Source organism: Onychostoma macrolepis, chromosome 19, assembly GCF_012432095.1.
Source record: "Onychostoma macrolepis isolate SWU-2019 chromosome 19, ASM1243209v1, whole genome shotgun sequence".
Taxonomy (NCBI): Eukaryota; Metazoa; Chordata; class Actinopteri; order Cypriniformes; family Cyprinidae; genus Onychostoma; species Onychostoma macrolepis.
The window spans coordinates 22749440-22774626 of NC_081173.1; the positions used below are offsets into that span (position 1 = coordinate 22749440).

The window sequence follows — 25187 nt, forward strand, 5'->3', positions numbered from 1 at the left end:
TGGCGCTGGTTTTAGATACTGGTTTACTAACCCCGTAACATTACGACGAATACCCTCAAATACAAGGTTCGGGGTGTTTTATTTAAACTAAGTTACGCACCATGTCCCTGTCATCCTACCTCAATAAACTCACATTATGGAACGAAACCACGAATGAAAAAGCCTTTCTTTGACCCCACTTCATCACATACTGGTTTCAGTGCGCCAAACAGGACAATGTCGGACGATTTAACACGTAACACTACCCGGAACTTGTATCACTGCCCGGAAACGACCACTGTGAGGCGAACAGAAGTACCCAAAGGAAGACGGGGGCACTAAAAATTGACACGGGGCGGAAAATATTTGGCCGACCATAATCCGCAAAAAATTTAAGCGGAAAACGGACTGGAAGAGCAGTTTCGGTCGAAATCTTAGGGTGAGAACGGTCTCGCGCGAGGTTGAGCGTTAGCGAGCGCAGCCAGCGGAAATTGGGGTTTGTTTAACGGATCGAAAGCGATGGAGAGGCCTGCGAGAGTGTTTTTCCACGGGATGAGGAAAAATGACCTGCTAACCTGAAATCGGAAACCGCCTTTGTGCACATCTACGCTTTCGGCGCCCTTTTTAGCATTATAATTTTTACGCATTGCTCTTCGAGAGGACTTTCTCCGTTCACGAGCAGGTGGGATACCAAAGCTTTTGAATGCATTCTGTTGCAATGTAAAAGGTACGACGTCTTTATTTAGCTAGCTAAGAGGCTAGCAGAGTGAAGTGGGCTTATAGGCTGAATTCATCTGACGGGCTGTCTGCACTCACAGTCACTTTCTTGTTTATGTTTCTGTTTTTCTGTCATGTTGTTAGCCTCTACGCAACGAGTAGCATACGCACATTTAAGCTGAATTAGTGCATGATGATGCCAAGTTGTTTGTACTTTTAACAGCTCTGATTTTGCTGTCATTTTTTATTTTGAAACTTTTTGCTGTGCCATAGAGGGATGTGATTGAAAAAGGGAATTCGGCTCTCCCCTCTCCCTCATCCCCCTTCACAGTCCACACAACCGTCCCGGAGAACAATCGGCGCTTTTCTTTCAACCTGCAAAGGCTTTGGTAAGTTTTCAGTTATACAATGGAATGGAATTGTAGTTGCGTGGATATTTTGTCCTTTGTTTGTGATGTGCCGTCATTTGATTTTCTTTGCTGAGCTCTTGATTTTTATTCCACCCCCAGTGAGTTGCTGATTATTGATTATTTTTCCATGCATGCTCTCTTATTGGAGTTATTGGTATTAGAATGACAGTGTTTTTACTTGCATTTCAGTTACATTTGACAAGCATTCTTTATAACTTTGACAAGTTTTTCTGTATATTTACATTAAAAATACATATTTATTCAAGGTGAATTCATGTAAATGACAGCCATTTGTTTGTTTGCTTAATACATATATTGCTGTACAAGTGTGAATTTGGTCACCTTTGTTTACGTTGAGTAAAACAACCATTGGTATTTTTAAGTAGTGTCAGTTCAGTTACTTTTGACTAATATAGGGATTTGATTTGTGCAGATATAAGCATTTGATATTGACAGGTTTAAGGACTATATACCAGTTTGTTTTGGAATGTGTGGATGATTGTTTTAACTGTTTTGGCTGGTGTGGTTTTACCTCAGTATTTATTTATATACCTGTCTTTAGAAATCAATTCAAGGTAAATTGGGTCACTATTGACAGTCATTTATTTGTTTATTTAATAAATTACTTGCTGTGCAAGTTTGGGTGCTTTTTTACATTGAGTAAAACAATCAGTGGTCATTTAAATAGTTTCAGTTGAGTTAGGCTACTTTTGACAAATATAATATCTATCAAAATCAAGTTCTTATTATAATTTCTAAGGACCACTTTGTTTGCAATTTATGAATGTGGACAGTTTATTTATTAATTTATTATTGTTATTTGCTTAGTTCTTAATTATGTATATTATGAAAAATAGGCTACTTATGTAGTTGCTTAGAATAAATTTTGCTTGTGTCATAACAAACCTTGCATATCTGACAGCGGGATGCACAGTTCATCTCAGACCTAGATACACCTGATAACCTCAAACTGATTTTAACCTGGTAACATGTTATTTTGGCTTAGCCCTCAGACGTCAGGCATTATGTTTTGGGTAATCTGTCAGTATTACTATACTGTAGTGTTGTTGTAATGTTACGTTTTCAGTAGTTGTTACCAGTGAAATTTCATGTTATTTAATACCAATTTGGATACCATAGCAAAAAAAATAATAATATACTATTCTTACGTTGCATGTTATATGCTAACATTCCTTTATTTAACTAAATATTAAAGTTTCATTTTTATTTTTAGGTATGCATGAGCTTGTGACTAATTTGGTGACGTTTATTTACACTGAGTAAAACAACTAGTGGTCTTTTAAATAGTTGCAGCTCATTTCCTTTTGAAAGCTATAAGGACTTCTAAGGACTAATTTAGAATTTTTTTTTCAGGATTCCTTGAATAGAAAGTTCAAAAGAATGTGATAAATTACAAAAGTGTAAAATTTATGCTTTCTCTTTACACTGAGTAAAAGAACCAGTGGTCTTTTAAACAGTTGTAGCTGTTACCTTGCATTCCTTACAGGAATGTGTGAATGAATGTGAATCGTTTATATTAACGAATGTGCTTTTATTTGCTTGTTTCTTCAGTTACAGTGTGCATGTTATCCATGAATAATGTTTGTATGTCATAGCAGTGCTATTTGGCAACACAGATGGAGTTATTAGCTTCATGCTAATTTTTTAAATTGTGAAAAAAATTGGATCTGAGATGTCAGCTGTTTATGGTTTGTTTTCTGTCAATATTATTTTAAGGTAAATTAAAATGCATAAGTTGATACCAATGCCAGTGAAATTCTGTTATTCCATACCTTTCCATACATTTCAACACCACAGGAAAATAATATTGAACTGTTGAAAAATTACATTGAACATGCTCCTGTATGTAAGTAGCTCATAAAGTTAAATATTAATGTGTATATTTAAACATTAAATTGAAACATTGGTTATGCAGTATCATGCATTTCTATACTAAGTAAACGCTGCTGTAAGTTTTTTTTTTTTTTTTTTTGAGTAATTATTTTTGGTATTGTTGTACAAAAGTAACAGTTCTGACATCCCTGTTTTAAGGTATTTAGTTAGTGTTTTTTTTTTTTTTTACTTTTACCATTAGAGTTCTACAAATTTTCTATTATGATTTATGTCTGTTATCTTTTGTTGTGTTTTATGTTTTTATCTTTGTGTCTTTAGGATTTTTTTGTGGTAGATTGTGATGTTTTGTGAATTGTGGTAGAAAGTTATGCTTTGCATTTGGTTTGTGAGTCATTGCTTCTCATGTCTTGTTTGTACCAATCTCTTGATATTCTTTTGAAATATTTGTCCTTTGATTTAAAAACCTTCTTACTATTTTTGATCTCTCTTTTCTTTAAATCAGGACTAACGGGGTGCCCACGGCAGAGAGGAGGAAGAACTACTTGGTCATACCACTGTGCTGTGTTTGTGGTCTTCCAGCTGAGGTGTTCTAGACAGAGGTTGGATACACCCTGTGGACTATCTGACCTTTCACCTTTTCACTCCAACTTGGAACAATTGGGAAAAAAAAAAGTTGCTCACCAGAATTTTCTCGTTAAATGAAGACATTACTGAGGAAATCAAAAAGTGGGACCATATTATTCAGAAGTTGTCAAAGGAATACACCAATATCAAGAAAGAAAGACATTCCCTCGTTGCTTCAGTTTTAAGTGGCTTTCAACACTAAATGGTTTGATTTTTAGTGAAACACATTTTGTGAAGCAAATTTTCATATGATATTAGTAGACATGTTTTTACTGTTTCAACTGTAGATATAGTAATTTTGAAAGACTAATGCGGACCTGTGTTTATTGCATGATATTGTAAACAACCTTTACCCTTTTTTTATATTTATAGATGATTATTTAATCCAAGACTTCCAGAGTTTTATCACATGTAGTGGCCCACTACTATAGCCAAAACTCTGTTTGTTTGGGATGGACAGTCATAACATCAGACAAATTACTCCCACACAGGCATTTATTTGTAAAAACTGGAGCTGCTAGCAGATTACTTTAAAGCTTTATATTGATTATTAGTAGCCCTAGTGCCAGATTTTTTTTCTGCACATCTTTTAGGTTAGATTACATTGTCCACTTTACTGCAGTAACAAGTGAACAGGGACAAAAAAATCCTAGGAACACCCCTCAACAGTGAGAGGGAGATGTTCCAGTTTGGAAAGTACCCTATGGACATTTTAGAAATGCTAAGTGGACACCAGGCTCACCAGTTCAAAGGACTGGGGCTGGAAAGACAACTGCAGCACCAACAGCAGGTCCAGCTTCAGCACCAGCAGCAGCTTCAACAGCAGCAGCAACAACAGAGTGAGGCATCTGGTGGCCTCCTGTCTGGGCTTGGTCTCGGTTCCCTTCAAGGATCTAGAAGTAATGCATTTGCGGATTCTTCATCCTTATTTGCCAAAATGAGTGCACCCCCTCCACCTCTTCCACAACAAACTCAATCCTCATCTTCACAAAGCACACGCAAATCAAGCAAGATGAGCAGCAGCAGCGGGAGTGGCAGTTCTGCCTCTGGGTATCCACAGTTCCTACGCACATTTCACCCTGCTGAGGCTGCTCTAGCGCAGGAGCAACTTCACTCAGGAATGGGGCGTTTCGATTTTGCTGGAGGAAGTACTGGAGGAGGCTCTGGGGTAATTGGAGGAGTTGTAACATCAGCACCACCGCCACCACCCTTGCACCCTGGCCTCTCTGTTCCTCAGCCATCTCCTGGGCCATCCTCGTCTTCGCCCTCCCCTTCAAGTTCAACCACCACTTCTAATAATCCCCCCAGCAGTAGCAGCTCAGTGGCTGGATTAGTTGGAGCCCAGTCTGATGCAAGAAGTTTACACCAGCAGTTCAGTTGCATGCTCGCTGCAAACCAATACCTGTTTTCTGGAGTGCCCACAAACGCCAGTTTAGAACAGTTTCTAGTTCAGCAGGGTCCCCATAATCATCTCGGCCTTGCGGATTCAAATACAGGTCTTGCTCCACCTCCAGCCCTCCATCCTTCCCACACCCATGGCCATCCAACTCCCCAGCCCCAGCAACAGCAGCAGCAGCTACCACCTCATGCGTTGTCCCACCCTCACAGCCATGCGCATCCACACCATCCTCTACACCCTGCCCCCCAACCTTCACCTCTTGGTGGTTTTGATTTCCAAGGTATTCCTGTTCTTTCATCTAATCAGCTGGCTTCTCTAATGCAACAAGAAGCAGGCCTGCCTTTGCCACTCCCACTCCATCTCTCCATACCAAAAGATGATGGGAAAGGAGATAGTGGATCTGGGGCTGGAGGAAGTGGAGGTAGTGGCAGCAGGAGAAAGAAAGCCATGGCTGGCTACCTGCCCCAGAGGAAGACAGAAAATAACAGTAACAGTAGTACAAGCAGTGCTAACTGCCATGCCAGCTCTGGGGCACATGGTCATGATGGGTCCTCTGGTCTTGTGGGAGGAGGTGGAGGGGTTGGTATGAGGGGTCTTGGTGGTGACCCCTCCTCCATCCTCTCCTCGTCAACACCATCCTCCTCTTCTTCAACTGTCTCCTCCTCCTCTTCCTCTGCCCCATCTTCAAATTCTGCTTCTGTGCTGGTATCCAATATCTCTCAAAACCCCAAGCCCGAAAATCAGCAATCAATGACTCCCAATATCACACAGCCAGAGCAAGAGCCTCTCTTTCATTGTGGAGAGTGTGGCAAGTCTTTTACCCACCTCCCAAGCCTTCGCCGACACATACGCTGCCATGAACAGGATGGTGGTGGTCCCAACAGCAGCACAAACACAAACCCAAGTCATCAGCATCAGTCAGATCTACCCCACTCAACACAAGATGGAATTTCGCAAAATGCTCACCATCAGCATGAGAATACAGACCCCATGTCTTCCACTTGCTCAAGTCCAGATAAGTCATACTGTTGCAATGAATGTGGAAAGGGGTTCAAGAAGAGAGGGCACCTTCTTCAGCATGGCGTTATCCACTCTGGGGCTCGTCCATACGCCTGCTCTGTCTGTGAGCGTTCATTCAACCGCAGAGAATCTCTCACTCGACATGAGAAAATTCATGAAGAGAAGCCCTACCGCTGCCCTGCTTGTGGCCGCTGCTTTAGAGAGAGCACTTCCTTGCTTAACCATGCTGCATCAGGCAACTGTGGCAAGCCAGGGAGGAGATCCAGAAGCAGCGATGGTAGCTCAATAAGTTCAGTAGAGGGCAAGGTTGAAAGTGACTTTTCAGGTGGACAAATGGATGACACAAAAGAATTGGTATTTTGCAAAAATGAAGACGGCACAGCGATGTCTTGTGACAGTATGTATTCACAGGGAAGAAGTGTTAATCAAAATCCTGTGGGCAAAACTGAAGAGAAGTATAATCCTGAGTATTCAAGAGATCCTTACCAAACTTCCTACAGAGTCGATGACTATCGTCGTCAACAGGCCAACCCATCATCCTACTCTGGAGACTCATGTAGCAACAGCATGTCGAGTCCGGCCCTCAGAAAAGCTCCTTTAGCCCCCACACTTCATCCACACCCTCAAAATCAGCAGCACCATCACCAACCGCAGTCTCATCTGCCTCTCTCCTCTCTTTTGGATGACTCTGAGGATGAAGTCACCAGTAGTGCCATGTCTGCCATTGCTGCAGCTGCTGCCGCCTCTGTCTTGCCTGCTGAGATGAACAATACTGGGGGACGAGAGGAACGGAGAGACATTATCGGAGGTCTGCTAGGAGGGCTTGGCTTCGGGTCTATGGGTGCCTCTTCATCTACATCTGCAGGAAATGGCGGGAATGAAGAATGCCTGAGTGGTTCAATGATACCTTTATCTCACCCCACCCAACAACAGCAGCAGCAGCAGCAGCAGCAGCAGCCTAACTCACAGAATGCCAACAATCCTAATGCCAAACCCAAGCGGCCACGGAAGCCCAGACAGAAAAGAGAGCCGAGACCTGGTGGGGCTCCAGGAGAAGGAGTGAAACGTCGGAGAAGCAATGGTGCTGCTGGAGATGGTTCTGAAAGGCCTTATTTATGCACTGTTTGTGGGCGGGGCTTTAGCAGACGTGAGACCTTGCGTCGGCATGAACGCGTGCATACAGGGGAAAAGCCATTTCATTGTGACATCTGTGGTAAAGACTTCCGGGAGCCGTTTCACCTTACCAAACATCAGACTGTTCACTCGGGGGAGAAGAACTACAAATGCACCCTTTGTGGAAAAGATTTTGGATATGCACAGAGTCTGAAAAGGCATGAAAAGCTGCATCTACGGGGAGATTTCAAGCCGAGGCGGAGTAAAACCAAATCTGCTGCAAATCAAGGGGCACCCGCTAATCAAGATCAACCTGATCAAACCAATCAGACCAACCCTGGCGCTTATTACTCCTATTCTCAGGATAAAGTTCAAGGATCTAATGCTAGCACAAGCAACCAACCCCCTCCTAAGCTATATACATGTGAGATTTGCTGGAAATCTTTCCGCCATCACTTCCACCTGACTGCCCATCACCAAGCCATTCACGAACACGGAGGGGAGAAACTGTTTTCGTGCGAAGTGTGCGGTAAGGCGTTTTCCTACTCCAATAGCCTGACCAGACATAGATTATCTCAACACGGTTTGACTCGTACTGGGCCAACGACACAACCAACAGGAAGTGAATCTATTGGAACTGCCCCATCTGTCTCCGAGAGTGAGGCTGCAACCAATGCACTCCTTCATATAACACCCGAAAGTGGAAGTCATGGAGTACAACAGCCCCATTCAACCATCGCTCTCACGCAGCATCCTCAGCCTGCTGGTTATTCTCCGCTCTTCTACACTCCAGAATCAGGACATCACAGTTCAAATGTGACTTCACACCCCCAACATCTGCACTACTCAAACCCCACTATGGGTCCCCTCCAGCTTCAACAACCAATCAGCGGGAAGCAGCTAATTTATTCAGGGGTTCCAAGTAACACTGTTCATTCCACTCCACCTCATATCCACATTTCACCACCCCAGCACACTCAACACCACCAGCAACAGCACCCCTTTTCGATGCAGTCTCAACATCTACAGCAAAGCCCTCAGGCCCAGGGAGATGGCACCCAGAGGAAGAAAAAAAAAAAAAAGAAAAAATATAAACTGGCTAGTAGCATGCAGTTGATGGCTGGATTCAGTGCTTACGAAATTGCCAGGAGGCATATGTATTTAAAACGAAAGAAGTGCAGGCTTCAGCAGCAGCTAAAGAGGAAGAAGTGGATAGCTCAGCTGAAATGGGCCAAGTTTACTGGAGGAGGGCTTGGTTTAAATGTAGGTGGAGGCACATGGCGTGTAGGGCGGTTAAGGTTTAGAGGCCTGCGTTCTCTCATCGTTCCCTTAAAGTCATACTCTTGCCCTGTCTGTCCCTTTACCACTTTCTCAAGCAGCATAACTCTTTCAGTGCACCGTGTGACCAGGCATCCGCCAAGAAAACATGGCCGTCAGACTCGCCTGCGCTGCATAGTTTGTGGAAAACGTTCTCGAAGGCTACTGACAGCTCTCCGTCATCGGGCCCACCACCTGTCTCAAGGGGCATTCTCTTGCTCTCGATGTCCCTCTAGATTCTGGAACGGCACCCTCCTGCAGCGCCACAGATTTGCTTGTCGGCGTGTCAGTAGAGGAATCAAAATGTCAATAAAGGGGACTAATGTTCAGAAGGCAGAGGACCAGACTGAAAGATCAACAGTTGTGACAGGTTACAGGCACTAAGTAAATTGACATCTATAAAGGCCTTAAAAACTGATGTTTTCGAGGCAAGGATCACGTGAAAGTAGGCATAGAGGACTTTGGTGGAACTCCTTAAACGTGATCAGACTATAACCAGGGGAGTGCCTCTTAAAAATCAAAGACTCAGTTGACGTGAAAACAAGCCTGTACCTAAAGAACCATCCATTATCGACATGGATCTCTAACACGGTTTCTCCAAAGGGGAAGAATATTCTAGATTATGGAACTGTTTTTTGGTAGCACCTTTGTTGTAATGGTAGCATCTCTATCCTCTAAAAATGCATTCATTATGTATTTTCGTAACTTTATTTGTGCTGCAATGATGGATGCATACCAGTGAAAGTGAACTAATTTGAACAGTAACAATCTATTCTCTAAACTAGTTTCCCCCCAGTACTCAGAGCTTAACGGTATAGCCTTTGTTTACTCTCAATTATACGTAGCTTTTTTGTTCATTGAGGTGTTGTTTTGTTTCCCCCCCTTTTGCTGTCTTCATGTTAAAATGCAAATGTTTGACCTGGAACTGAAAGTTACTGGTTTTGGGAAGAGAATCAAGTACATAGTGTGTGTATTCCCTATGAACAACCTCAATTATGACACTCCATTGTTGAATTGAACAGTGTCTCAAAGAGGACTCGCTGCAGTGAAACTGTCAAAACGTGCAAAATATTCTGCAGAGCTGATGCGGAGGGGACAGAATGGTGTTGCTAATGCCATGTTCCTGTGTTTAATGTCATCTGTTTTTTAAGAAATATGTAAAGAAACCTTTGCAGGTGTTTCTATGGCAAGTGTTAATGTCTTTGGTTGTGAGATTGGCTAGCGGGAGCAAGGAATAGCCAGTCTGTACTGTACAATGCGTATTATATTTTATTATGTAACAGTTGTGTTCTTTCTTTTTTTATTATTCAAAGTATACGTTTTTTTTTTTTTTTTTTTTTAAATCATTTTTACTATTTTTGGGGTGGGTGGGTTTGTGGCAGGGTCTGTCATTGTAAGATGTGGGGAATATATGTATCGGTGTGATTTTTGTTCCCTGCCCCTTTGATCTGTTTAACCCAAACCACAGTTTAGCCCAGCTTTCCCAACACTATTGTATTCATTCTCAATACTTTACTTAGCTTTACTGTCCCAATGTTTCCCTTTCAGTAAACTAAAATACAAAATATAAATACTAAACAACTGTTTTCTTTTTCTGAGTCAACAGAAATGTTGAGTTTCTCAGAAAGCAAATAAAAAGATAGAAAATGTACGGTCTTTGTTCTGAGTGTTTCTTCTGAATGTTTATGAGAAGCGGAGCTTTGCCTCTTCGTGACGGTAAGCAGATTGGGTTAATTGGTTATTTATGGCATGAAAGTTAAATGATTTATAAACATCAAATGAGAGGATACGACCAGGTGTTTAGCACCTGGTGCCATGGTGCCTAGTTCTGCTGGATGGGGCTGTTTACAGCTCACATGTGTTGGCACATGCCCTATGCAGTGCCATACACTATTAGAGGTGGAGGGAAGAATGCCCTTAAGGGTATTTTGGTTTGGTGTGTCAGAGGAACACAACCGTCTGTTCACTTAGTTTCTCTCGGGTGACTCCAAGCAAAAGTTTAATGAGTTCAATACAGGACATCATCTCGCATGACCTTAATTGAAATTAACATGAAACTGCAAGTTGCAAACAATGTCCACTAGGTGGCGGTAATGTTCTCTGTGTGTGCAGAGGCCTCAGAAATCAAATCAACTCGATTTGCTTTGCAAGGCTTGTGCAGTGCAGGCTGCTGAACAGAATACCAACAATTCTGTTTCCAAATCTGTTACGTTGTACTAGTATAAGCCTTACACTAGTATAAGGCAGTTTCAGATTTAAAGTTACTGTAACAGTCTTTGTATTCTAATGTTTTGTTTTAGAACTGTTCTCCTTTACATAATCCATATACAGATTTCAGAGAAAACCTGGATTTATCTGAAATTTCAGGCAAAGTTGAGATATATTGGCCTGAAAAAGTTATAGAAATTTACATAGCGAGTGTATTTTTTTCTAGTTTTGCTCTGTTCGTTATTTCACCATCTATGTATTGGTTCTTCTGAGTGCTTTTACAACATGCTTGCTTGTAAACCAGGATGAAACATAAGTCTATCTTTTGAGGTTCTTAATCTCAACATTATATTTTAAATTAATACAAAAGACTGGTGCCTGCCTTATAAATAGAAATACACCCCAGTCTCTATAAATAAAGAAAATAAAGAAAAGTCAATAATCCTTAATTGCATTTCACACATCTTTTTTACCAGTAATTTTCCATAACCTTTTCAGTTGTTTATCACTGGTTAAACGCCTTTCAAAACCCACTTATGAAGAACAATTTCTATGCAATGAAATATTGAGATGAGCATAACTAGCTATAAAAATGTCTACTATAGAAATTTCCATGGGTTTAAAACCCACTTATGAAGAACAATTTCTATGCAATGAAATATTGAGATGAGCATAACTAGCTATAAAAATGTCTACTATAGAAATTTCCATGGGTTTAAAACTTTTAAAAATGGATTCTATGAGGCCTAAAAGTCACCATTTAAAAATTCTCTCATATTTATAGGTTCTTCGTGACTCTGCAAACGCTGAATCGTTAAGGAATGAAAGCCATGGAAATTCTTGTCAAAGGTTATGGTGGTTCACACATATGTATATAAGTTACTATCTTGTTTACTATGCGATTGTAAATCAGATCCAGAAAAATTCTTTACATTTTGCCCTTTCGTGCATACAACTTAAAAAGGATCAGATAGTTTCATATTATTTCAAAGGGATATTATCATAATTTTACACACTTTAAATTGTGCATAGTAAACCTATCAGCTGTGTGGTCGAAAACTGCAGTCTGTGCAAAAGAATCCCTGTGGATGGAACCTTCTTCGTATTTGTTTTCATTTTTAAACACGCAAAGGCAGATTCCATTTGATCTCTGCATCTGACAAGAGTTGCCGGCACTAATCCACAAAGATCTCACCAAGCCGCCTTTGCATGTTGTTTTACTCCCATCTCACGCGGCACTAGCATGGGGAGAACTCTGGGAGGAGCGACTGACCTAGTTTTGTCCAATCGGATCTGGCGAAGGGCAGATACTGACCTACTTTAGACCAATCGCGTGAAGGAGAGGCCGCCGGTAGGTAGCGATCGCGCGTGCCTGAGCCATGTGCTTGCTACGAGGTCTAGTGCTGGCCTTAAGGTACTGTGGAAATACATTTGTGTCGGCCAAACCGACATGCTCACGTTTTTTGACTTATTCTAGCCAATGACAATTAGCAACAAATTAGAGAATGAATGAATATGATGATGCTTAGAAAAAGCAGTCGCAGTTTAAACCTGGACGGACCAGACGAATGTTATTGAAATTCCAATAATAGTCTTTGTGCCTTTGCATCTATTGATTCTGTCATGTCTGTTTACATTCGCAGGCACATTCTCATAGACAATATTGCCACTGTATACTCATCATTGCAGCCCAGCAGATAATTGCAAGGGAACTTCTGTAGCGCATTTATAGATAAATTATATCACGCTGTGTCAAAGTTACAAATGTGATTCTTACGTACACATTTTTTATGAATAGTGTTAATTCAAAGTCGTTTTATCATTTTTTTTTATCATCATGATTAAGATTGTTCAAGGAAGCAATGTAAGGAGTAAGCAAAGCATTTTTAGTCGTGGAATCAAGATTTTTGTTGAGAATGCTGCAAATATTCTTTCCAAAAGCCAACATAAAAACAAAGTAAGAACTAAGCACTTTTTAAAATTCCCTTTTGTCATTGACACGCACTTATCGAGCTCCTTTGTCCTGCTGTTTGGATGCATGTAGCCTCCCGTTCAAATTAGTTCGATCTATGATAATGTAACGGCACAGAAGAGGTTAGTGAAAAACAGGGGTGGTCTGACATTAATATGTAAACAGGGACACTTTCAATTGGCCAGAGCGACTCGTTTATCATATTGTGGGCGTTGATCGAGGAGGTGTGTATAATGAATAATGAATAGCCCCGCCCTTCAGTGCCGTTCCCCCGTGAGAGGTGATGTCACGAGCGCTGCCCGTGTACGTTCCAGCTGACTCTTGCTACGATACCGAGCGCTCGCTTTACCGAGTGCCTGAAGGAAGAAAGAAAGAGAGAGAGAAAGAGAGAAAGAAAGAAAGAGGTTGCGGAGGTTAGCTACAAAAATAACGAGAGAGAGAGAGCAACATAGAGGGCAGAGGAATAATAACAGCCATCAGTCTTGACCGTCACCGCTCACGTTTAATTGTTTATTATATTCTGAAGAGGGGAACCATCTTTTTATTTGCACACGGAGTTTTTTCCAGCTCTCTCTTGATTCGATTCAGTCTGATATTATAGTTTACTCGCAGTTTCCTGCCGACTGTGTGGGACTCAATCGTATCTCTGCCTCCATGGACGCCCGTCTAATCCAACTCATTCGTTTTTTCGGGGAATATTTCTGTCCTGGCCGCGAGGAGCACCAGTTAAATGCGATGACATACGTCAACAAATGAGCGGCGATCCCACGGAAGGTTTACTGAACGCCAAACAATCGGAACAATCTTCTTTAAAGGGAGCCGGTGCGTTTGAAGAGGATGAAGTACAACTCCGGCATCTTTCTCACTTGAGCGGACCATACAGACCGTCAGTTCACTTCAGATTCCAAATGGGAACGCATTAGGACTTTGAATTCGAATTTAAATGCTCATGAACTTCCATACATACACTACTGCCAAACTCTGTGTTTTTGTACATTTCTACTTTTGATTGGAACACTTGATTCAGTCAACCAGCTCAACTGTCCAGTGATCTGAAAAGTTATTAACTGGTTAAACCTGGACTAGGTGTTACACCGAGGAATGTCCAGGCCAATTTCTCAGCTATTGCCACCTGACCTTCCAGCAGGGACCAGTCCACAGCTCGGTCCTGCCAACCCTGCAGGTACCACCACCAATGGCCACCTGAATAATTCCATGGCCAGTCTGAAATCCCTTCTTCAGCTGCCTATTAAAGGGGACCAGAGAGGGAAAGACTGCTGTGCTGAGATGAAAGGTGACTGTCTCTCCATCTCATCCACTAATCCATTTTAACAGTGTCTCTGTTAAAATAATCTTTTATCCACAATGTAATTTTTGCTTATAGTGTAGTTAAATCACCAATAGAGAGCAGCAATAACTTTTGTTGCCTCACAAGCTCTAGGCTGATCTACCTCAGTTCTGTGCAACCAGGAAACATCTTCTATTCTTCACTCAGTCAGGCTGTTTCCTCGACTCAATGGCTAAATCGATGACAAATGATGTGAACTGATGGGTTCACTATAAATTAAAGAAATTAAGGGCCTCTCCCCTCTCTTAAAGGGATTTCTGAAGCTCCCATGGCTGCCATTAAAGGGATGCCATCCTAAAATGCATTGAGGTGTTGTCTTAATACGGATGTACACATTACTATTTGCTCAGTTGCGCACTCTTGTGGATAGTACACGTCCCTTCAGGTTTAGAAAGGTTAAATGTAATCAGGAAGAGGAGGATGGATACTGTGACAGCACTTTTAGTAAAAGGCCAGTGTTGTTTTATCAAAATGTATTTGTTCATTCTTTAAATACGACTTTGCTATTGGTACATTTTCCAGTGTAATGACACCTTCGCTGCTGTGTTTTGTTGAAAACTCCCACATCGATATCCTCTTTCTCTTTCCATTTGTTACCGTTGTTTCCCTCTTCCAGTTTATTGGTTGCAACCTCTTGAACATTCCTCCACTTCCCATTTGCCAGGACACTGTTGTTGTAGCGTAAAACACAGCTTTTTCCCAGCTATCACTATGCAGTGCATATTCCCCAGCTCCATCTTCAAAAGCCCCTGTGCTGGAGATGACAGCTCAGCTCCCTGCTTCCCTCAGAAGCACTCATGCAGCACTCTCATTTGCCAGCCAGATCCCCCCCTCCCCCAACCCCCCACATCTCTCATCTCTCCATCTGAGCGACAGGCAGAGAGAAAGAGACTTCCATCTTGGCCCATGGCATTCCAGCCATGTACATGGCATTGTGTGTTTCTAAGCCCATTGCAGCTGTGATACTGCAGCAGTTCAAGGGTCATGTACTCGTGAGATTTGTTTTTTCATTAAGCACTCTGTACGCCTTCATGCATGGGCGGCATGTTTATTTGTGGAAATACGTTGGGATGCACCAGTATTAAAACTGTTTATTTTCATGTTATGGTTGAAAACCGATAAACGTCCAATTAAAAATGATATACTGATTTGTCTACATAAAAATAAAGCACTAAAAAGACAATTATTTCAAATGCTACAAGTGAATTTCGGCACCCAAACATTATAATGTACAGTATCCTAAAAGGATATTCATCTTGAGATTTGCTTAAGATTACATCTAACAGTATTATTAAATTATTAGTGTTTTAAAGATGGACTTTCGAAGTCGACTTACGAAGATAATCTAAATGTAAAAATAATGGACATGGGCTTGCAGAATTAAGTATTCCGTATTATCCAGCAGTGTTGTTGTTGTTAACTAAAGCTAAAAGTACTGATAATTGTTTGTGGTAATTAAAATAAATCAACATAAAAATTACTAAAATAAACTAAAACTTTAATAAAAATAAATTAAATCTACATATATTAAAAAGTAATAAATATTTGGATTAAAACATTGAAATAATATAAAAATAAAAGCTAATAAACACTAAAATAGTAAAATGATTAATTTCTATTCAAATAATGTGTAATTAATATTAAAACTTTTTTGTTAAAGTTTACAAAATTTATACAAGTACGCCATTAATCAATCTTCCAAACCATGTTTTTGTCTTATCCTTAATCACTACAGAATGCCTACATTTATATTCAGACTATTCTTCCGCAAGGCACATGCAGTTTTGTTTATTAACCACTAGAACTCCAAAAGTTGCATAGTGTACCTTTAAAATGAATCTTGAATCTTGCTGATAACCGTTAGGGTACTGATATATCATGCATCCCTTGAAATTTAAATTTGCACAAAATTTGAGCTTTGTGCTATGGTAAATTAAAGTTTTTTTTGTGTGATTAAATCCAGAATTTTGCAGATTTTCTTTCCAATGACATACAACCCGAATTCCGGAAATGTTGGGACGTTTTTTTAAATGTGAATAAAATGAAAACTAAAAGAATTTCAAATCACATGAACCAATATTTTATTCACAATAGAATATATAGAACATAACAAATTTTTAAACTGAGAAATTTTACAGTTTTATGCAAAAAATTTGCTCATTTCAAATTTGATGCCTGCTACAGGTCTCAAAATAGTTGGGACGGGGGCATGTTTACCATGGTGTAGCATCTCCTCTTCTTTTCAAAAGAGTTTGAAGACGTCTGGGCATCGAGGTTATGAGTTTCTGGAGTTTTGGTGTTGGAATTTGGTCCCATTCTTGCCTGATAGGTTTCCAGCTGCTGCTGAGTTCGTGATCGTCTTTGACGTATTTTTCGTTTAATGATGTGCCAAATGCTCTCTATAGGGGAAAGGACTGCAGGCAGGCCAATTCAGCACCCGGACTCTTCTACTACGAAGCCATGCTGTTGTAATAGCTGCAGTATGTGGTTTTGCATTGTCCTGCTGAAATACACAAGGCCTTCCCTGAAATAGACGTCGTCTGGAGGGGAGCATATGTTGCTCTAAAACCTTTATATACCTTTCAGCATTCATAGTCCCTTCCAAAACATGCAAGCTGCCCATACCGTATGCACTTATGCACCCCCATACCATCAGAGATGCTGGCTTTTGAACTGAACGCTGATAACACGCTGGAAGGTCTCCCTCCTCTTTAGCCCGGAGGACACGGTGTCCGTGATTTCCAACAAGAATGTCAAATTTGGACTCGTCTGACCATAGAACACTTTTCCACTTTGAAACAGTCCATTTTAAATGAGCCTTGGCCCACAGGACACGACAGCGCTTCTGGACCATATTCACATATGGCTTCCTTTTTTGCATGATAGAGCTTTAGTTGGCATCTGCGGATGGCACGGCGGATTGTGTTTACCGACAGTGGTTTCTGGAAATATTCCTGGGCCCATTTAGTAATGTATAATTATATATGCTAATTTCTCTCTTAGTTCTCTCCGCACCGTCTGGTGCATGAGGCAACCTGTTATTTCCGTAGCAAAAGGTTTTTAAGGGGTGGGGTTGCTAGCCCCACGCTCAACCGTCCTTTCTCAACCGGGCTTGGGACTGGCTACGGCGGAGATATATGCTAATTTATTTATGATAAAATAAAAAAAGTTAACATATTTGATGGATTATTGTTCTTTTTGCCACTCTCAGATAAAGACAAACCTCTGGACTCCGATGAGGATTCATTGGGTGGAGTTGGGGGCATGAACGGTGGGAACGGCGCCCTGCGTCCCACTAACCAGTCTGCCTTCTCGGCCCATTGCTATGGGAGCGTACATTGCCGTGTGACGGCGGACTATTCCAGCTACAGTACATGGACCTGGAGGAGTTCTTGACGGAGAATGGGATGGGGTGCATGCCATCGGGAAACACCTGTAGTACGGCCGCTCAGGTCCCTTCCCAGAGCACGCAATCGGCCGTACCCAGCCAGAGTTCCCAGTGCCCACCTTCTTCCTCTCCGCCCTGTTCTTCCTCCGCCTCCTCCATCTCTTCCCTCTCCTCATCGTCTTCATCATCCTCTTTACTGGGTCTGGACGTGCCGCAGGGCCCTGGACTGCTGGGAGGTCCAGAGTGTCTACATGGTAAGAATGTTTTTCATTCTAATTTCTGAGGAATCATAATGGCTTGCTAATGGTTTAGTTGCCGCATACTGTGTTTTTAATGAACTGTCTAAAATAGTTGCATATCACAGATTGATTAATGTTTGTCTGTACGACAATGTTATTTTGTGTCCACCACTTTTTTGGTGTATTTTAGTGTGTGCATTGGTGTGAACGTGAGCAGGACAGTCTCAGTGACTCGTGTAGACTGCAGTGAGGCATGATGGGATGTCTAAAACTGTTGGCCTCTGAAGCCCAGGGCAATGCAGGCTTTGAAGCTTTAAGGGTACAGCTGTGTGTGTAGAGTGGAAATGTTTCTTCACAGCATAATCATCAGAGCAGATAATAACCTCATGTATTATTTGGGGAAGCACCAAATTTAGCTTTATCAAGCAAAAGAAATCCTAACGTAATGGCATTAGTGATTGCACATAGTGCAATACTTCCAATATGTCTTTAGTTTTGGACATTGTTAAATTGAAACTAATATAAATGATTGTACAGTATTCTGCACTGTATTCACAAAAAGATCCATTTGAATTTTCAAAATGCTGCACAGAATGAGAGAGAGAGGACCGCTGGAGATGTGGGTGCATTTCTATTGCATGTTTTGAAATCTTTCTATCTCTCTCTCTCTCTCGCTCCCCCTCCCTCCTGCTCTCTCACACGTTGGGGCCATGTGCAGTAGACTTGTCACGTGCTGATGCAGAGAGCAATGGAGAGAGAAACTGAGGGGAAAGAACGGACAGGGGAGGAGAAGGAGGGGCAAGAGGGATAGAAAGAGAAAGCTAAAAGATATCAGTTTTAAAATATATGTATGTATGCCTGGAATTTGTCTTTTCTTAATGGTATGGTTTGAACATCTGAAACATCAAGTTGTGTGTATTGATATGTGTGGCGCTAATAATGTGGTTATAATTATATATTTAAAGTACATTAACTTGTGTGTGTATAGACAGATAGATAGATAGATAGACAGACAAATATTGATATAGATAGATGAATCGATAAAGTGAGCAAGATAGACTGCATTGGTTTGCTTATAGATAGATAGACAGACAGACAGACAGATGTATAGATAGAACAATAGGTAGAATGATAGAACAATCGATAGAATGATAAAACGATAGATAGATGATAGATATATTGCATTTGGTTTGCCTTTGTATAAAACAATATATAGATAGATAAATTAATAGATAGATAGATTAATAGATAGATATACCGATAGATCGATATAGTGAGAAAGATGCATTGGTCTGAATAGATAGATAGATAGATAGATGGGCTTGCTTTTGTATGGTAGTATAAACACTGTATGTCATTGTGTGTGTTTGTATAGGTTGTACTATGTGAATTGTGCACACAGCTGTGTCTTGTTTATGTCTCCTCCCGCATAGAAAGGAAGAGGCCCAAAGGACAGCTGGTCTTGTACATGCTCATGGGAAAAAACACTTTTTTTTCCCTTGCTAGATTTCAGATAGACGTGGATTAGTACAGGAACTGGACAATACGTCGGTTTGGTGGGAGCACGCTTTACGTAACGATCTTCCTATATCACTTTGTGTTGGTCTTTGTGTGTCTTAATGAATGAAAAACAAATCTTTGGCAGGCCTCCTGAGTGCTCAGGCTTAGAAGCTCATTATTAAATTACAAAGAATTTGATTATGTTTACATGAGCAAATTGGACTTTCGAGAGCTGTTTTAAGTCTGAAGCCGGATTGTTCTGTTGTTGAAATAAACAGAATTATCTTATTTCAAAATTAACAGTACAAGCGATGTTTAAAGCAAATGCTACTTGCATATAATTAGCTCTTAATTATATGTGTGTATCCCAAAATACATTATATCTGTGCAAGAACTCTGTACTCAGGAACAATTTAAAGCAGCAGCTCAGAAGAGTTAAAGCAGAAAAACTGCCATTACAGCTAATGTATCATAATTAACGTCAAGTGCTCGCCTTCCAATCGCAGTGTTATCAGCTGCTCTAAAAGCATATTTCACACTAAAAAGAGGAAGAATATATGAGAAGTAAGCAATGTAAAGTGCTGGAAAGTGCTGGAAAACGAGGCCCGATGAATTTAAACGATCTCGGCCGTGAACAAAATGTGAGCGTTTTCAGGGTCAGTTTTATGGTGTTTCTCTGGATGTTTATAACATGAATTGAAACTGCAGGTTGGCTTGTCGACCTTGCCTGCCAGCTGCTGAAATTGGCAAGTGTCCACGTTGGCTTTTGGCGGAACCTTGTGGCCAAAACAAGCCACTGCATCTAGTCAGGGAACATACTCTTGTATTGTTCATAATCCTCTTTGCTTTTAGCCCAGACGCGTGGTGTTTTCATCTTTCTGGTAACATGTGGTCTGCGACATGTGAGAGACTATTTTTTCCTGACGCTTCTTTTTTTTTCTCAACAGGGGCTCAAACTGTACCACCTGACCCTTCTCAGAGCCCCTCCTGCCCACCTCCGCCGGTGGTGCCACCCACCAATGTGGCTGATGTCATGGTGAACTTTGATCCCGACCCCGCTGACCTCGCCCTGTCCAGTGTGCCAGGCCAAGAGGCGTTCGACCCGCGCAGGCATCGCTTCACAGAGGAAGAGCTGAAGCCTCAGCCCATGATCAAGAAGGCCCGCAAAATGCTGGTGCCAGATGAACAGAAGGTACTACAGAACATTTTATTTTTAGACATTGTTTGCCAAACTTCTTATCATGCATCTATGAATAATCAATTAAATAAATCAATGAAAATTAAATATTATAAAAATCTCTAAAGGATAATATAGTTTTAATCAGCATCCTAAGAATCCATTTTATAAAAAAAACACCAACATTGTAACTGTATGGTTCTGTGCTTGAATAAGCCGCTGTTATTCTGATTATTACATATCACAATAGGTAGATAGATAAATGATTGTTTTCCAAATTCCAGATAAACTTGATTGTTTTTATCAAGACGTCTATGACAATTCAAATTAAATATTATAAAAATCTCTTATAAAAAAATCTATCTTATAAAAAATTTCAAGCGTATTGTTATTAACATTGTAAAATTCTGTGCTTAAATAAGCTGTTATTGTTCTGATTATATTATAATAAAGGATATTAACATTCTAGCTGATATTTAAATTTATATGAAGCCAATAATTATTAATTATTATGGTAAATAACAGGTAAATGGCCAATGTTAACATTTTATAACATTTGGCGTAAATAAATTAAAAATAAAATGCATACACACACAAAAAAACCCCTCCAAAATCAGTCGTTTTAAATGCTAAGTGAATTCATGTATGAATTTATTTAAGTATAGAATGAAAAATGAATATTCATTTTATGAGGATTACATTTAACAGTTTGATTATTAAATTACTCGGTTTTGTGAGCATGACGAAAAATTAGCATGCACAAATATTGAATATCAACTGATATGATTAAAACATGTAATATTGTCTAATAATAACCCAAATGGTACTCATATATCATGTATCCGTAATTATGATCTGACCCTTTTCCCCATTTTTTTACCTCCAAAGGATGACAAGTACTGGAACCGACGCTTCAAAAACAACGAAGCAGCAAAGCGTTCTCGCGATGCCCGCCGATTGAAGGAGAACCAGATTTCCGTCCGAGCGGCGTTCCTGGAACGGGAGAACGCCGCCCTTCGCCAGGAGGTTGCCGATATGCGAAAAGAGCTGGGTCGCTGTCGCAACATCATCAGCAAATACGAGAGCCGCCACGGAGACTTATGAAAAGGAGAAAGGAAGAACAGAATGAAGAGAAAGACACAATTACTGATTTTGAAATAGCGATTCAAGGACTGTTCAACTCATCCTGGAATAGCATTTTCTCGAAGCGTTTGCTTTGAATAAGCACTACGATACTCTGTTCACTGATTTACATTTCTTTCCGTACGTGCAGGGATCGGTTGAATTAGCTGGTGTGCTTGGTTGAAACAAATACTTGAAAATTGTGGTTCAAAGTTGAGCAGCCCCAGCACGAGGGATGTGCACAAGGTCTACCTGTACTGTAAGCACAAACGCATTTCTTCTACGACACACCCCAAACCTTGACTGAGGATGTGCAATCCAATCTCTCATAAATACTCACGGATCATAAAGGCAGATAATTTATAACGTCACGTAGCTCTTGTGAACATCCTCTTTCTATACGGGATGATTTTCTCAGAGAGAGAGTTATACAGGAGGTGGTAGAGATGTAATTTTTTCTATGACAAAAAAACACATTGTATATTTTTGAACTGTTAGGGTCAGCTATAATAGAGTAGATGAAGAGGCGGAGGAGGGAACGCGGATGGCGGCGAGAGCGTGAAAGAGATTTTGACATAGGAAAACTGTATATTTTTATACTTGCGGAAGCAGGCAGGCGATGAGATTTTGGAAATAATCTTTTTTGTATATTTTATATATGGGAGGGTGGGTGGGTGCGGGAGCTGGACCGAAAGAGGGCTATATGAAGAAAAAGTCAGGATCGTTATCATTAAATGATATATTTTCAACATCAGGAGCAGTCAGGCTGGTCAGGAAGAACAAGACTAAAGGGACGGATGTCAATAAGAGTTACAAAAAGAAACGGAGCTGATGAGAAACTAAAAATAGCGAACATGAAAACTGTATAGTTTCAAATTTTTATCATGGGTTTGTTCAAGCACTTGTTTTGGTATCTTTGATTCCTTTTCTTAAAATTCAGTGTGTGTGTTTGTTTTATCCTGAGGTGAGAGAGAGACAGAGAAAGAGAGAGAGAAAGATGGCATTACATCCTGTCACTGTCTCAGGAGTCGCGAAATGTGTACAAGATTTTTCTGTGTATATATTTAAATGTTAAAGCAAATACGTCCACATGCACACACACACACACATATACACACACACACACACACACACACACACACATACATACACTTTTGAACACAAACTGGACTTGGGTTTTCATGGCCAGTATGTTATATATATATATATATATATATATGCACAGACAGACTCTTTGAAGATGTGAACGACAGAACTGTTAAACACAGCAATATCCTTTCTCTCTCTTTTTCTCTCTTCCTCGAGCTTTTGACGTTGTGATCGGTGCTGGTGTGGCATTTCTCACCCAGGTCGAGTCGGCAGCGAGTGGGTTGCATGCCGGCGCATGCTTGCGTATTTTTCCGCCGCAGGAAAAACCACTCTTTGTGTTTACGACCGTCATTTTATATGGTGCTCACCCAGTCTCTTGACCCAGACACACATAACCCAACAGTTATAACCTGTTTGCCTATAACCTTTGCTCTCTTATGATTTCTTATGATTATTGATTATTGTATGAGGGATCGTATACATATATATACATAGACCTACACAAGTATATCTATACATTTCCTCTAAATTAACCCCACATCCCCCCCCCCCCAAAAAACATGCACCCTAATACTACTGTACCATACAAAGTACAATATTATATTATACATTAAATATTAAACTATTCTCTCACTAGATATATGTGTGTACATGAGTATATGCTTGAATATGTGATTATAGATGTAATTTGCATAACTTGAATATATAAATGTAGTATCTTTCCGATAAAAAAAAGACAGATCTGATTTCTTATCCGTTTTCTCAGGTGTCTGGGAGGACTATAAAAAAACACGCCACGCTGATCAGCGATACTGTGGCTTTTTTTGCTTGATTGTTGTCCAATTTTTTGAAGCCAGCTAATGGTGGCTGTATAATTCCACGGAAATGAATAGTGCACTACCAACTATTTTTGGAAGAAGATTCTGTTAAAAAAAGAAAAGGACAAAAAAAAAAAAAAAACAGTGCTGGATATATAACTTTATTACTTTACAGATAGGAATTAAATGTATTTTCCTTTTGAACCTTGTTGCTCTATTATTACAATTGCTTGCATTATCATTGCTGTTGTTATGATTATAATTCTCACGTTTCTTTTCAGCGTTTCAACTTACTTTTCGAAGGAAATGTATTGCTCTCTTACCTCCCTTGTAACTGCAAGACCATCTTGAATTACTCAGTCGAGCCCGTTCACTGTTGGAACCATCCACCGAGACTGTGCAAGGCCTCAAGTGCAATGGGGGGGCCGTAATCTTGTCCTTGTGTGTATGAATTTGATATAACCTGAAACAAACAAATAGTAGACTGACTGTTCCTTTCTCTTGACAGAACTTCTTCTTCTACCACCTTTGACTCGCTACTTTTTGATGCCATGTCAAAGACGTACAGTTTGTTTAAAAGAAGCTTAAAGCAAGTGAAGGTTGAAACCTTAAAGAGCTTAAAAACTTTTGACAGTGCTATTTTTCTATGTAACTGTGTGCACATACTCTTTCATGGGCATTGGTAGCCCGTCGTCACTTTTGCGGTGACGGCGCGCTACTAAATGTTATTGCGGGTATTGTATTCATCATTTTATCCCTTTTCCACATGTGGATTATGAACAGCTCCCTGTTTGTGACTGTTATGAACTATGAATCTCATGAGTGCACCACTACCAAACATCACTTGGTAATGTCTACTGTTCCTGCCTATAGGGATGCTGGGAAATGTGGTCTGGCTTTTTTCCCCCCCAAAACACCAATAAATAATTACCCCTGTTCACTGACAATGAATCCCTTGTGCTGTAAATACCAATTTATTTCAGAATTGATGGTTGAAAGCAAAGTCATTTGTAAACAGGCCATTTTGAATGAATGCCTTGGAATCTGATCAGAAGCTGATTTGTTATAAACCACTGGTAGACCAGAACATTATGCCAAACTCTGACTCACAATCTGAATGGTGATAGAAGTGAAATAGCAGCTCAACCCTAGCTTGTGCGTTTTGTTTACTCGCTGCTATTGTCGGTCTCTAAGCTATTTGAATGAAGGTTAACAGCAGCTGTGTCACACACCCAATCAGTCAACTATCCAAACCAGTTTCAGGCATGCAAAAGGCTCTTTTAGCCTGCTTGCATGCCATCTGTTTGGCCTTGCGCATCGAATGCTAGTGTCAATACACGGCTATTATGCTCCTAAGTCTTCTCATAGATGTATCTTAAACTGTAGGTGAAAGTTTGAAACCGTTCCTATCCAAAACGCTCCAAAAGGTCACGTAAAGTTCAATCTTTCTCGGTCTTTGTCTCTGAGAAGCATTCAAATATAGCATCCATTCTCCCAAGTGGCCTTCAACAGACTGCAGGTGAAAAAGCTTGAAATTGCTTACTGAAAAGTCACTGTGACTCTAGTTGCATCTAATTTTAAGTTAGGCATATGTATGAAAAATACAATTTTATAGGTGTATTGAAAACGGTCTAGACTTCGTGTTGGATCACCGACTTGAGTCAAGGTTTATTATTGCGGCTGTCTTCTTCAGCATTGGAGACTAAACAAAATGTACTTTCTCCAGTGTGAACATTTAGCATAAGACAGGCAACATTAAACAGTAAATGGAAATAGAAAAATAAAAAGAACATTACCAGGAGTGGGCAACAATAAATGGGACATTAATATGAAATGTAGTGCTCAGTAGTGCATTATTGCAGTGTTGAAGGGAGAATTATTACACTGAGGTCG

The 25187-nt window shown here is 40.4% G+C and overlaps 2 protein-coding genes and 1 long non-coding RNA gene across 4 annotated transcripts in view; 2 read left to right on the top strand and 1 right to left on the bottom strand.

Annotated features, from left to right (window-relative positions):
* LOC131525230 (uncharacterized) overlaps positions 1-223 on the bottom strand; it is a 38293-nt gene extending 38070 nt beyond the window's left edge. The window contains exon 1 of the long non-coding RNA XR_009267155.1: positions 134-223. This is a non-coding gene — a long non-coding RNA (uncharacterized LOC131525230). The remainder of the gene's footprint in view (positions 1-133) is intronic.
* An 82-nt stretch (positions 224-305) lies between these two features.
* znf865 (zinc finger protein 865) lies at positions 306-10084 on the top strand. Of its 2 annotated transcripts, none has more exons than XM_058752603.1 (3): positions 306-706; positions 970-1085; positions 3463-10084. In XM_058752603.1, exon 3 carries the CDS (start codon positions 4264-4266, stop codon positions 8815-8817), a length of 4554 nt encoding a protein of 1517 aa, XP_058608586.1. In that variant the 5' UTR covers positions 306-706; positions 970-1085; positions 3463-4263; the 3' UTR covers positions 8818-10084. The 2 variants fall into 2 exon arrangements, with proteins under 2 accessions (XP_058608586.1, XP_058608585.1); XM_058752602.1 differs by having other exon boundaries at positions 306-661.
* Positions 10085-12697: 2613 nt separating this feature from the next.
* dbpa (D site albumin promoter binding protein a) lies at positions 12698-22045 on the top strand. The gene is given in 5 exon segments (XM_058754364.1): positions 12698-13907; positions 17173-17271; positions 17274-17603; positions 20036-20280; positions 21154-22045. Coding segments are annotated over 5 exon segments (1083 nt in total). The 5' UTR covers positions 12698-13714; the 3' UTR covers positions 21370-22045.
* Positions 22046-25187: the final 3142 nt, after the last annotated feature.

Coding starts and splice junctions, on each gene's coding strand:
- znf865 (XM_058752603.1), top strand. CDS start 4,264: ATGTTCCAGTTTGGAAAGTACCCTATGGACATTTTAGAAATGCTAAGT.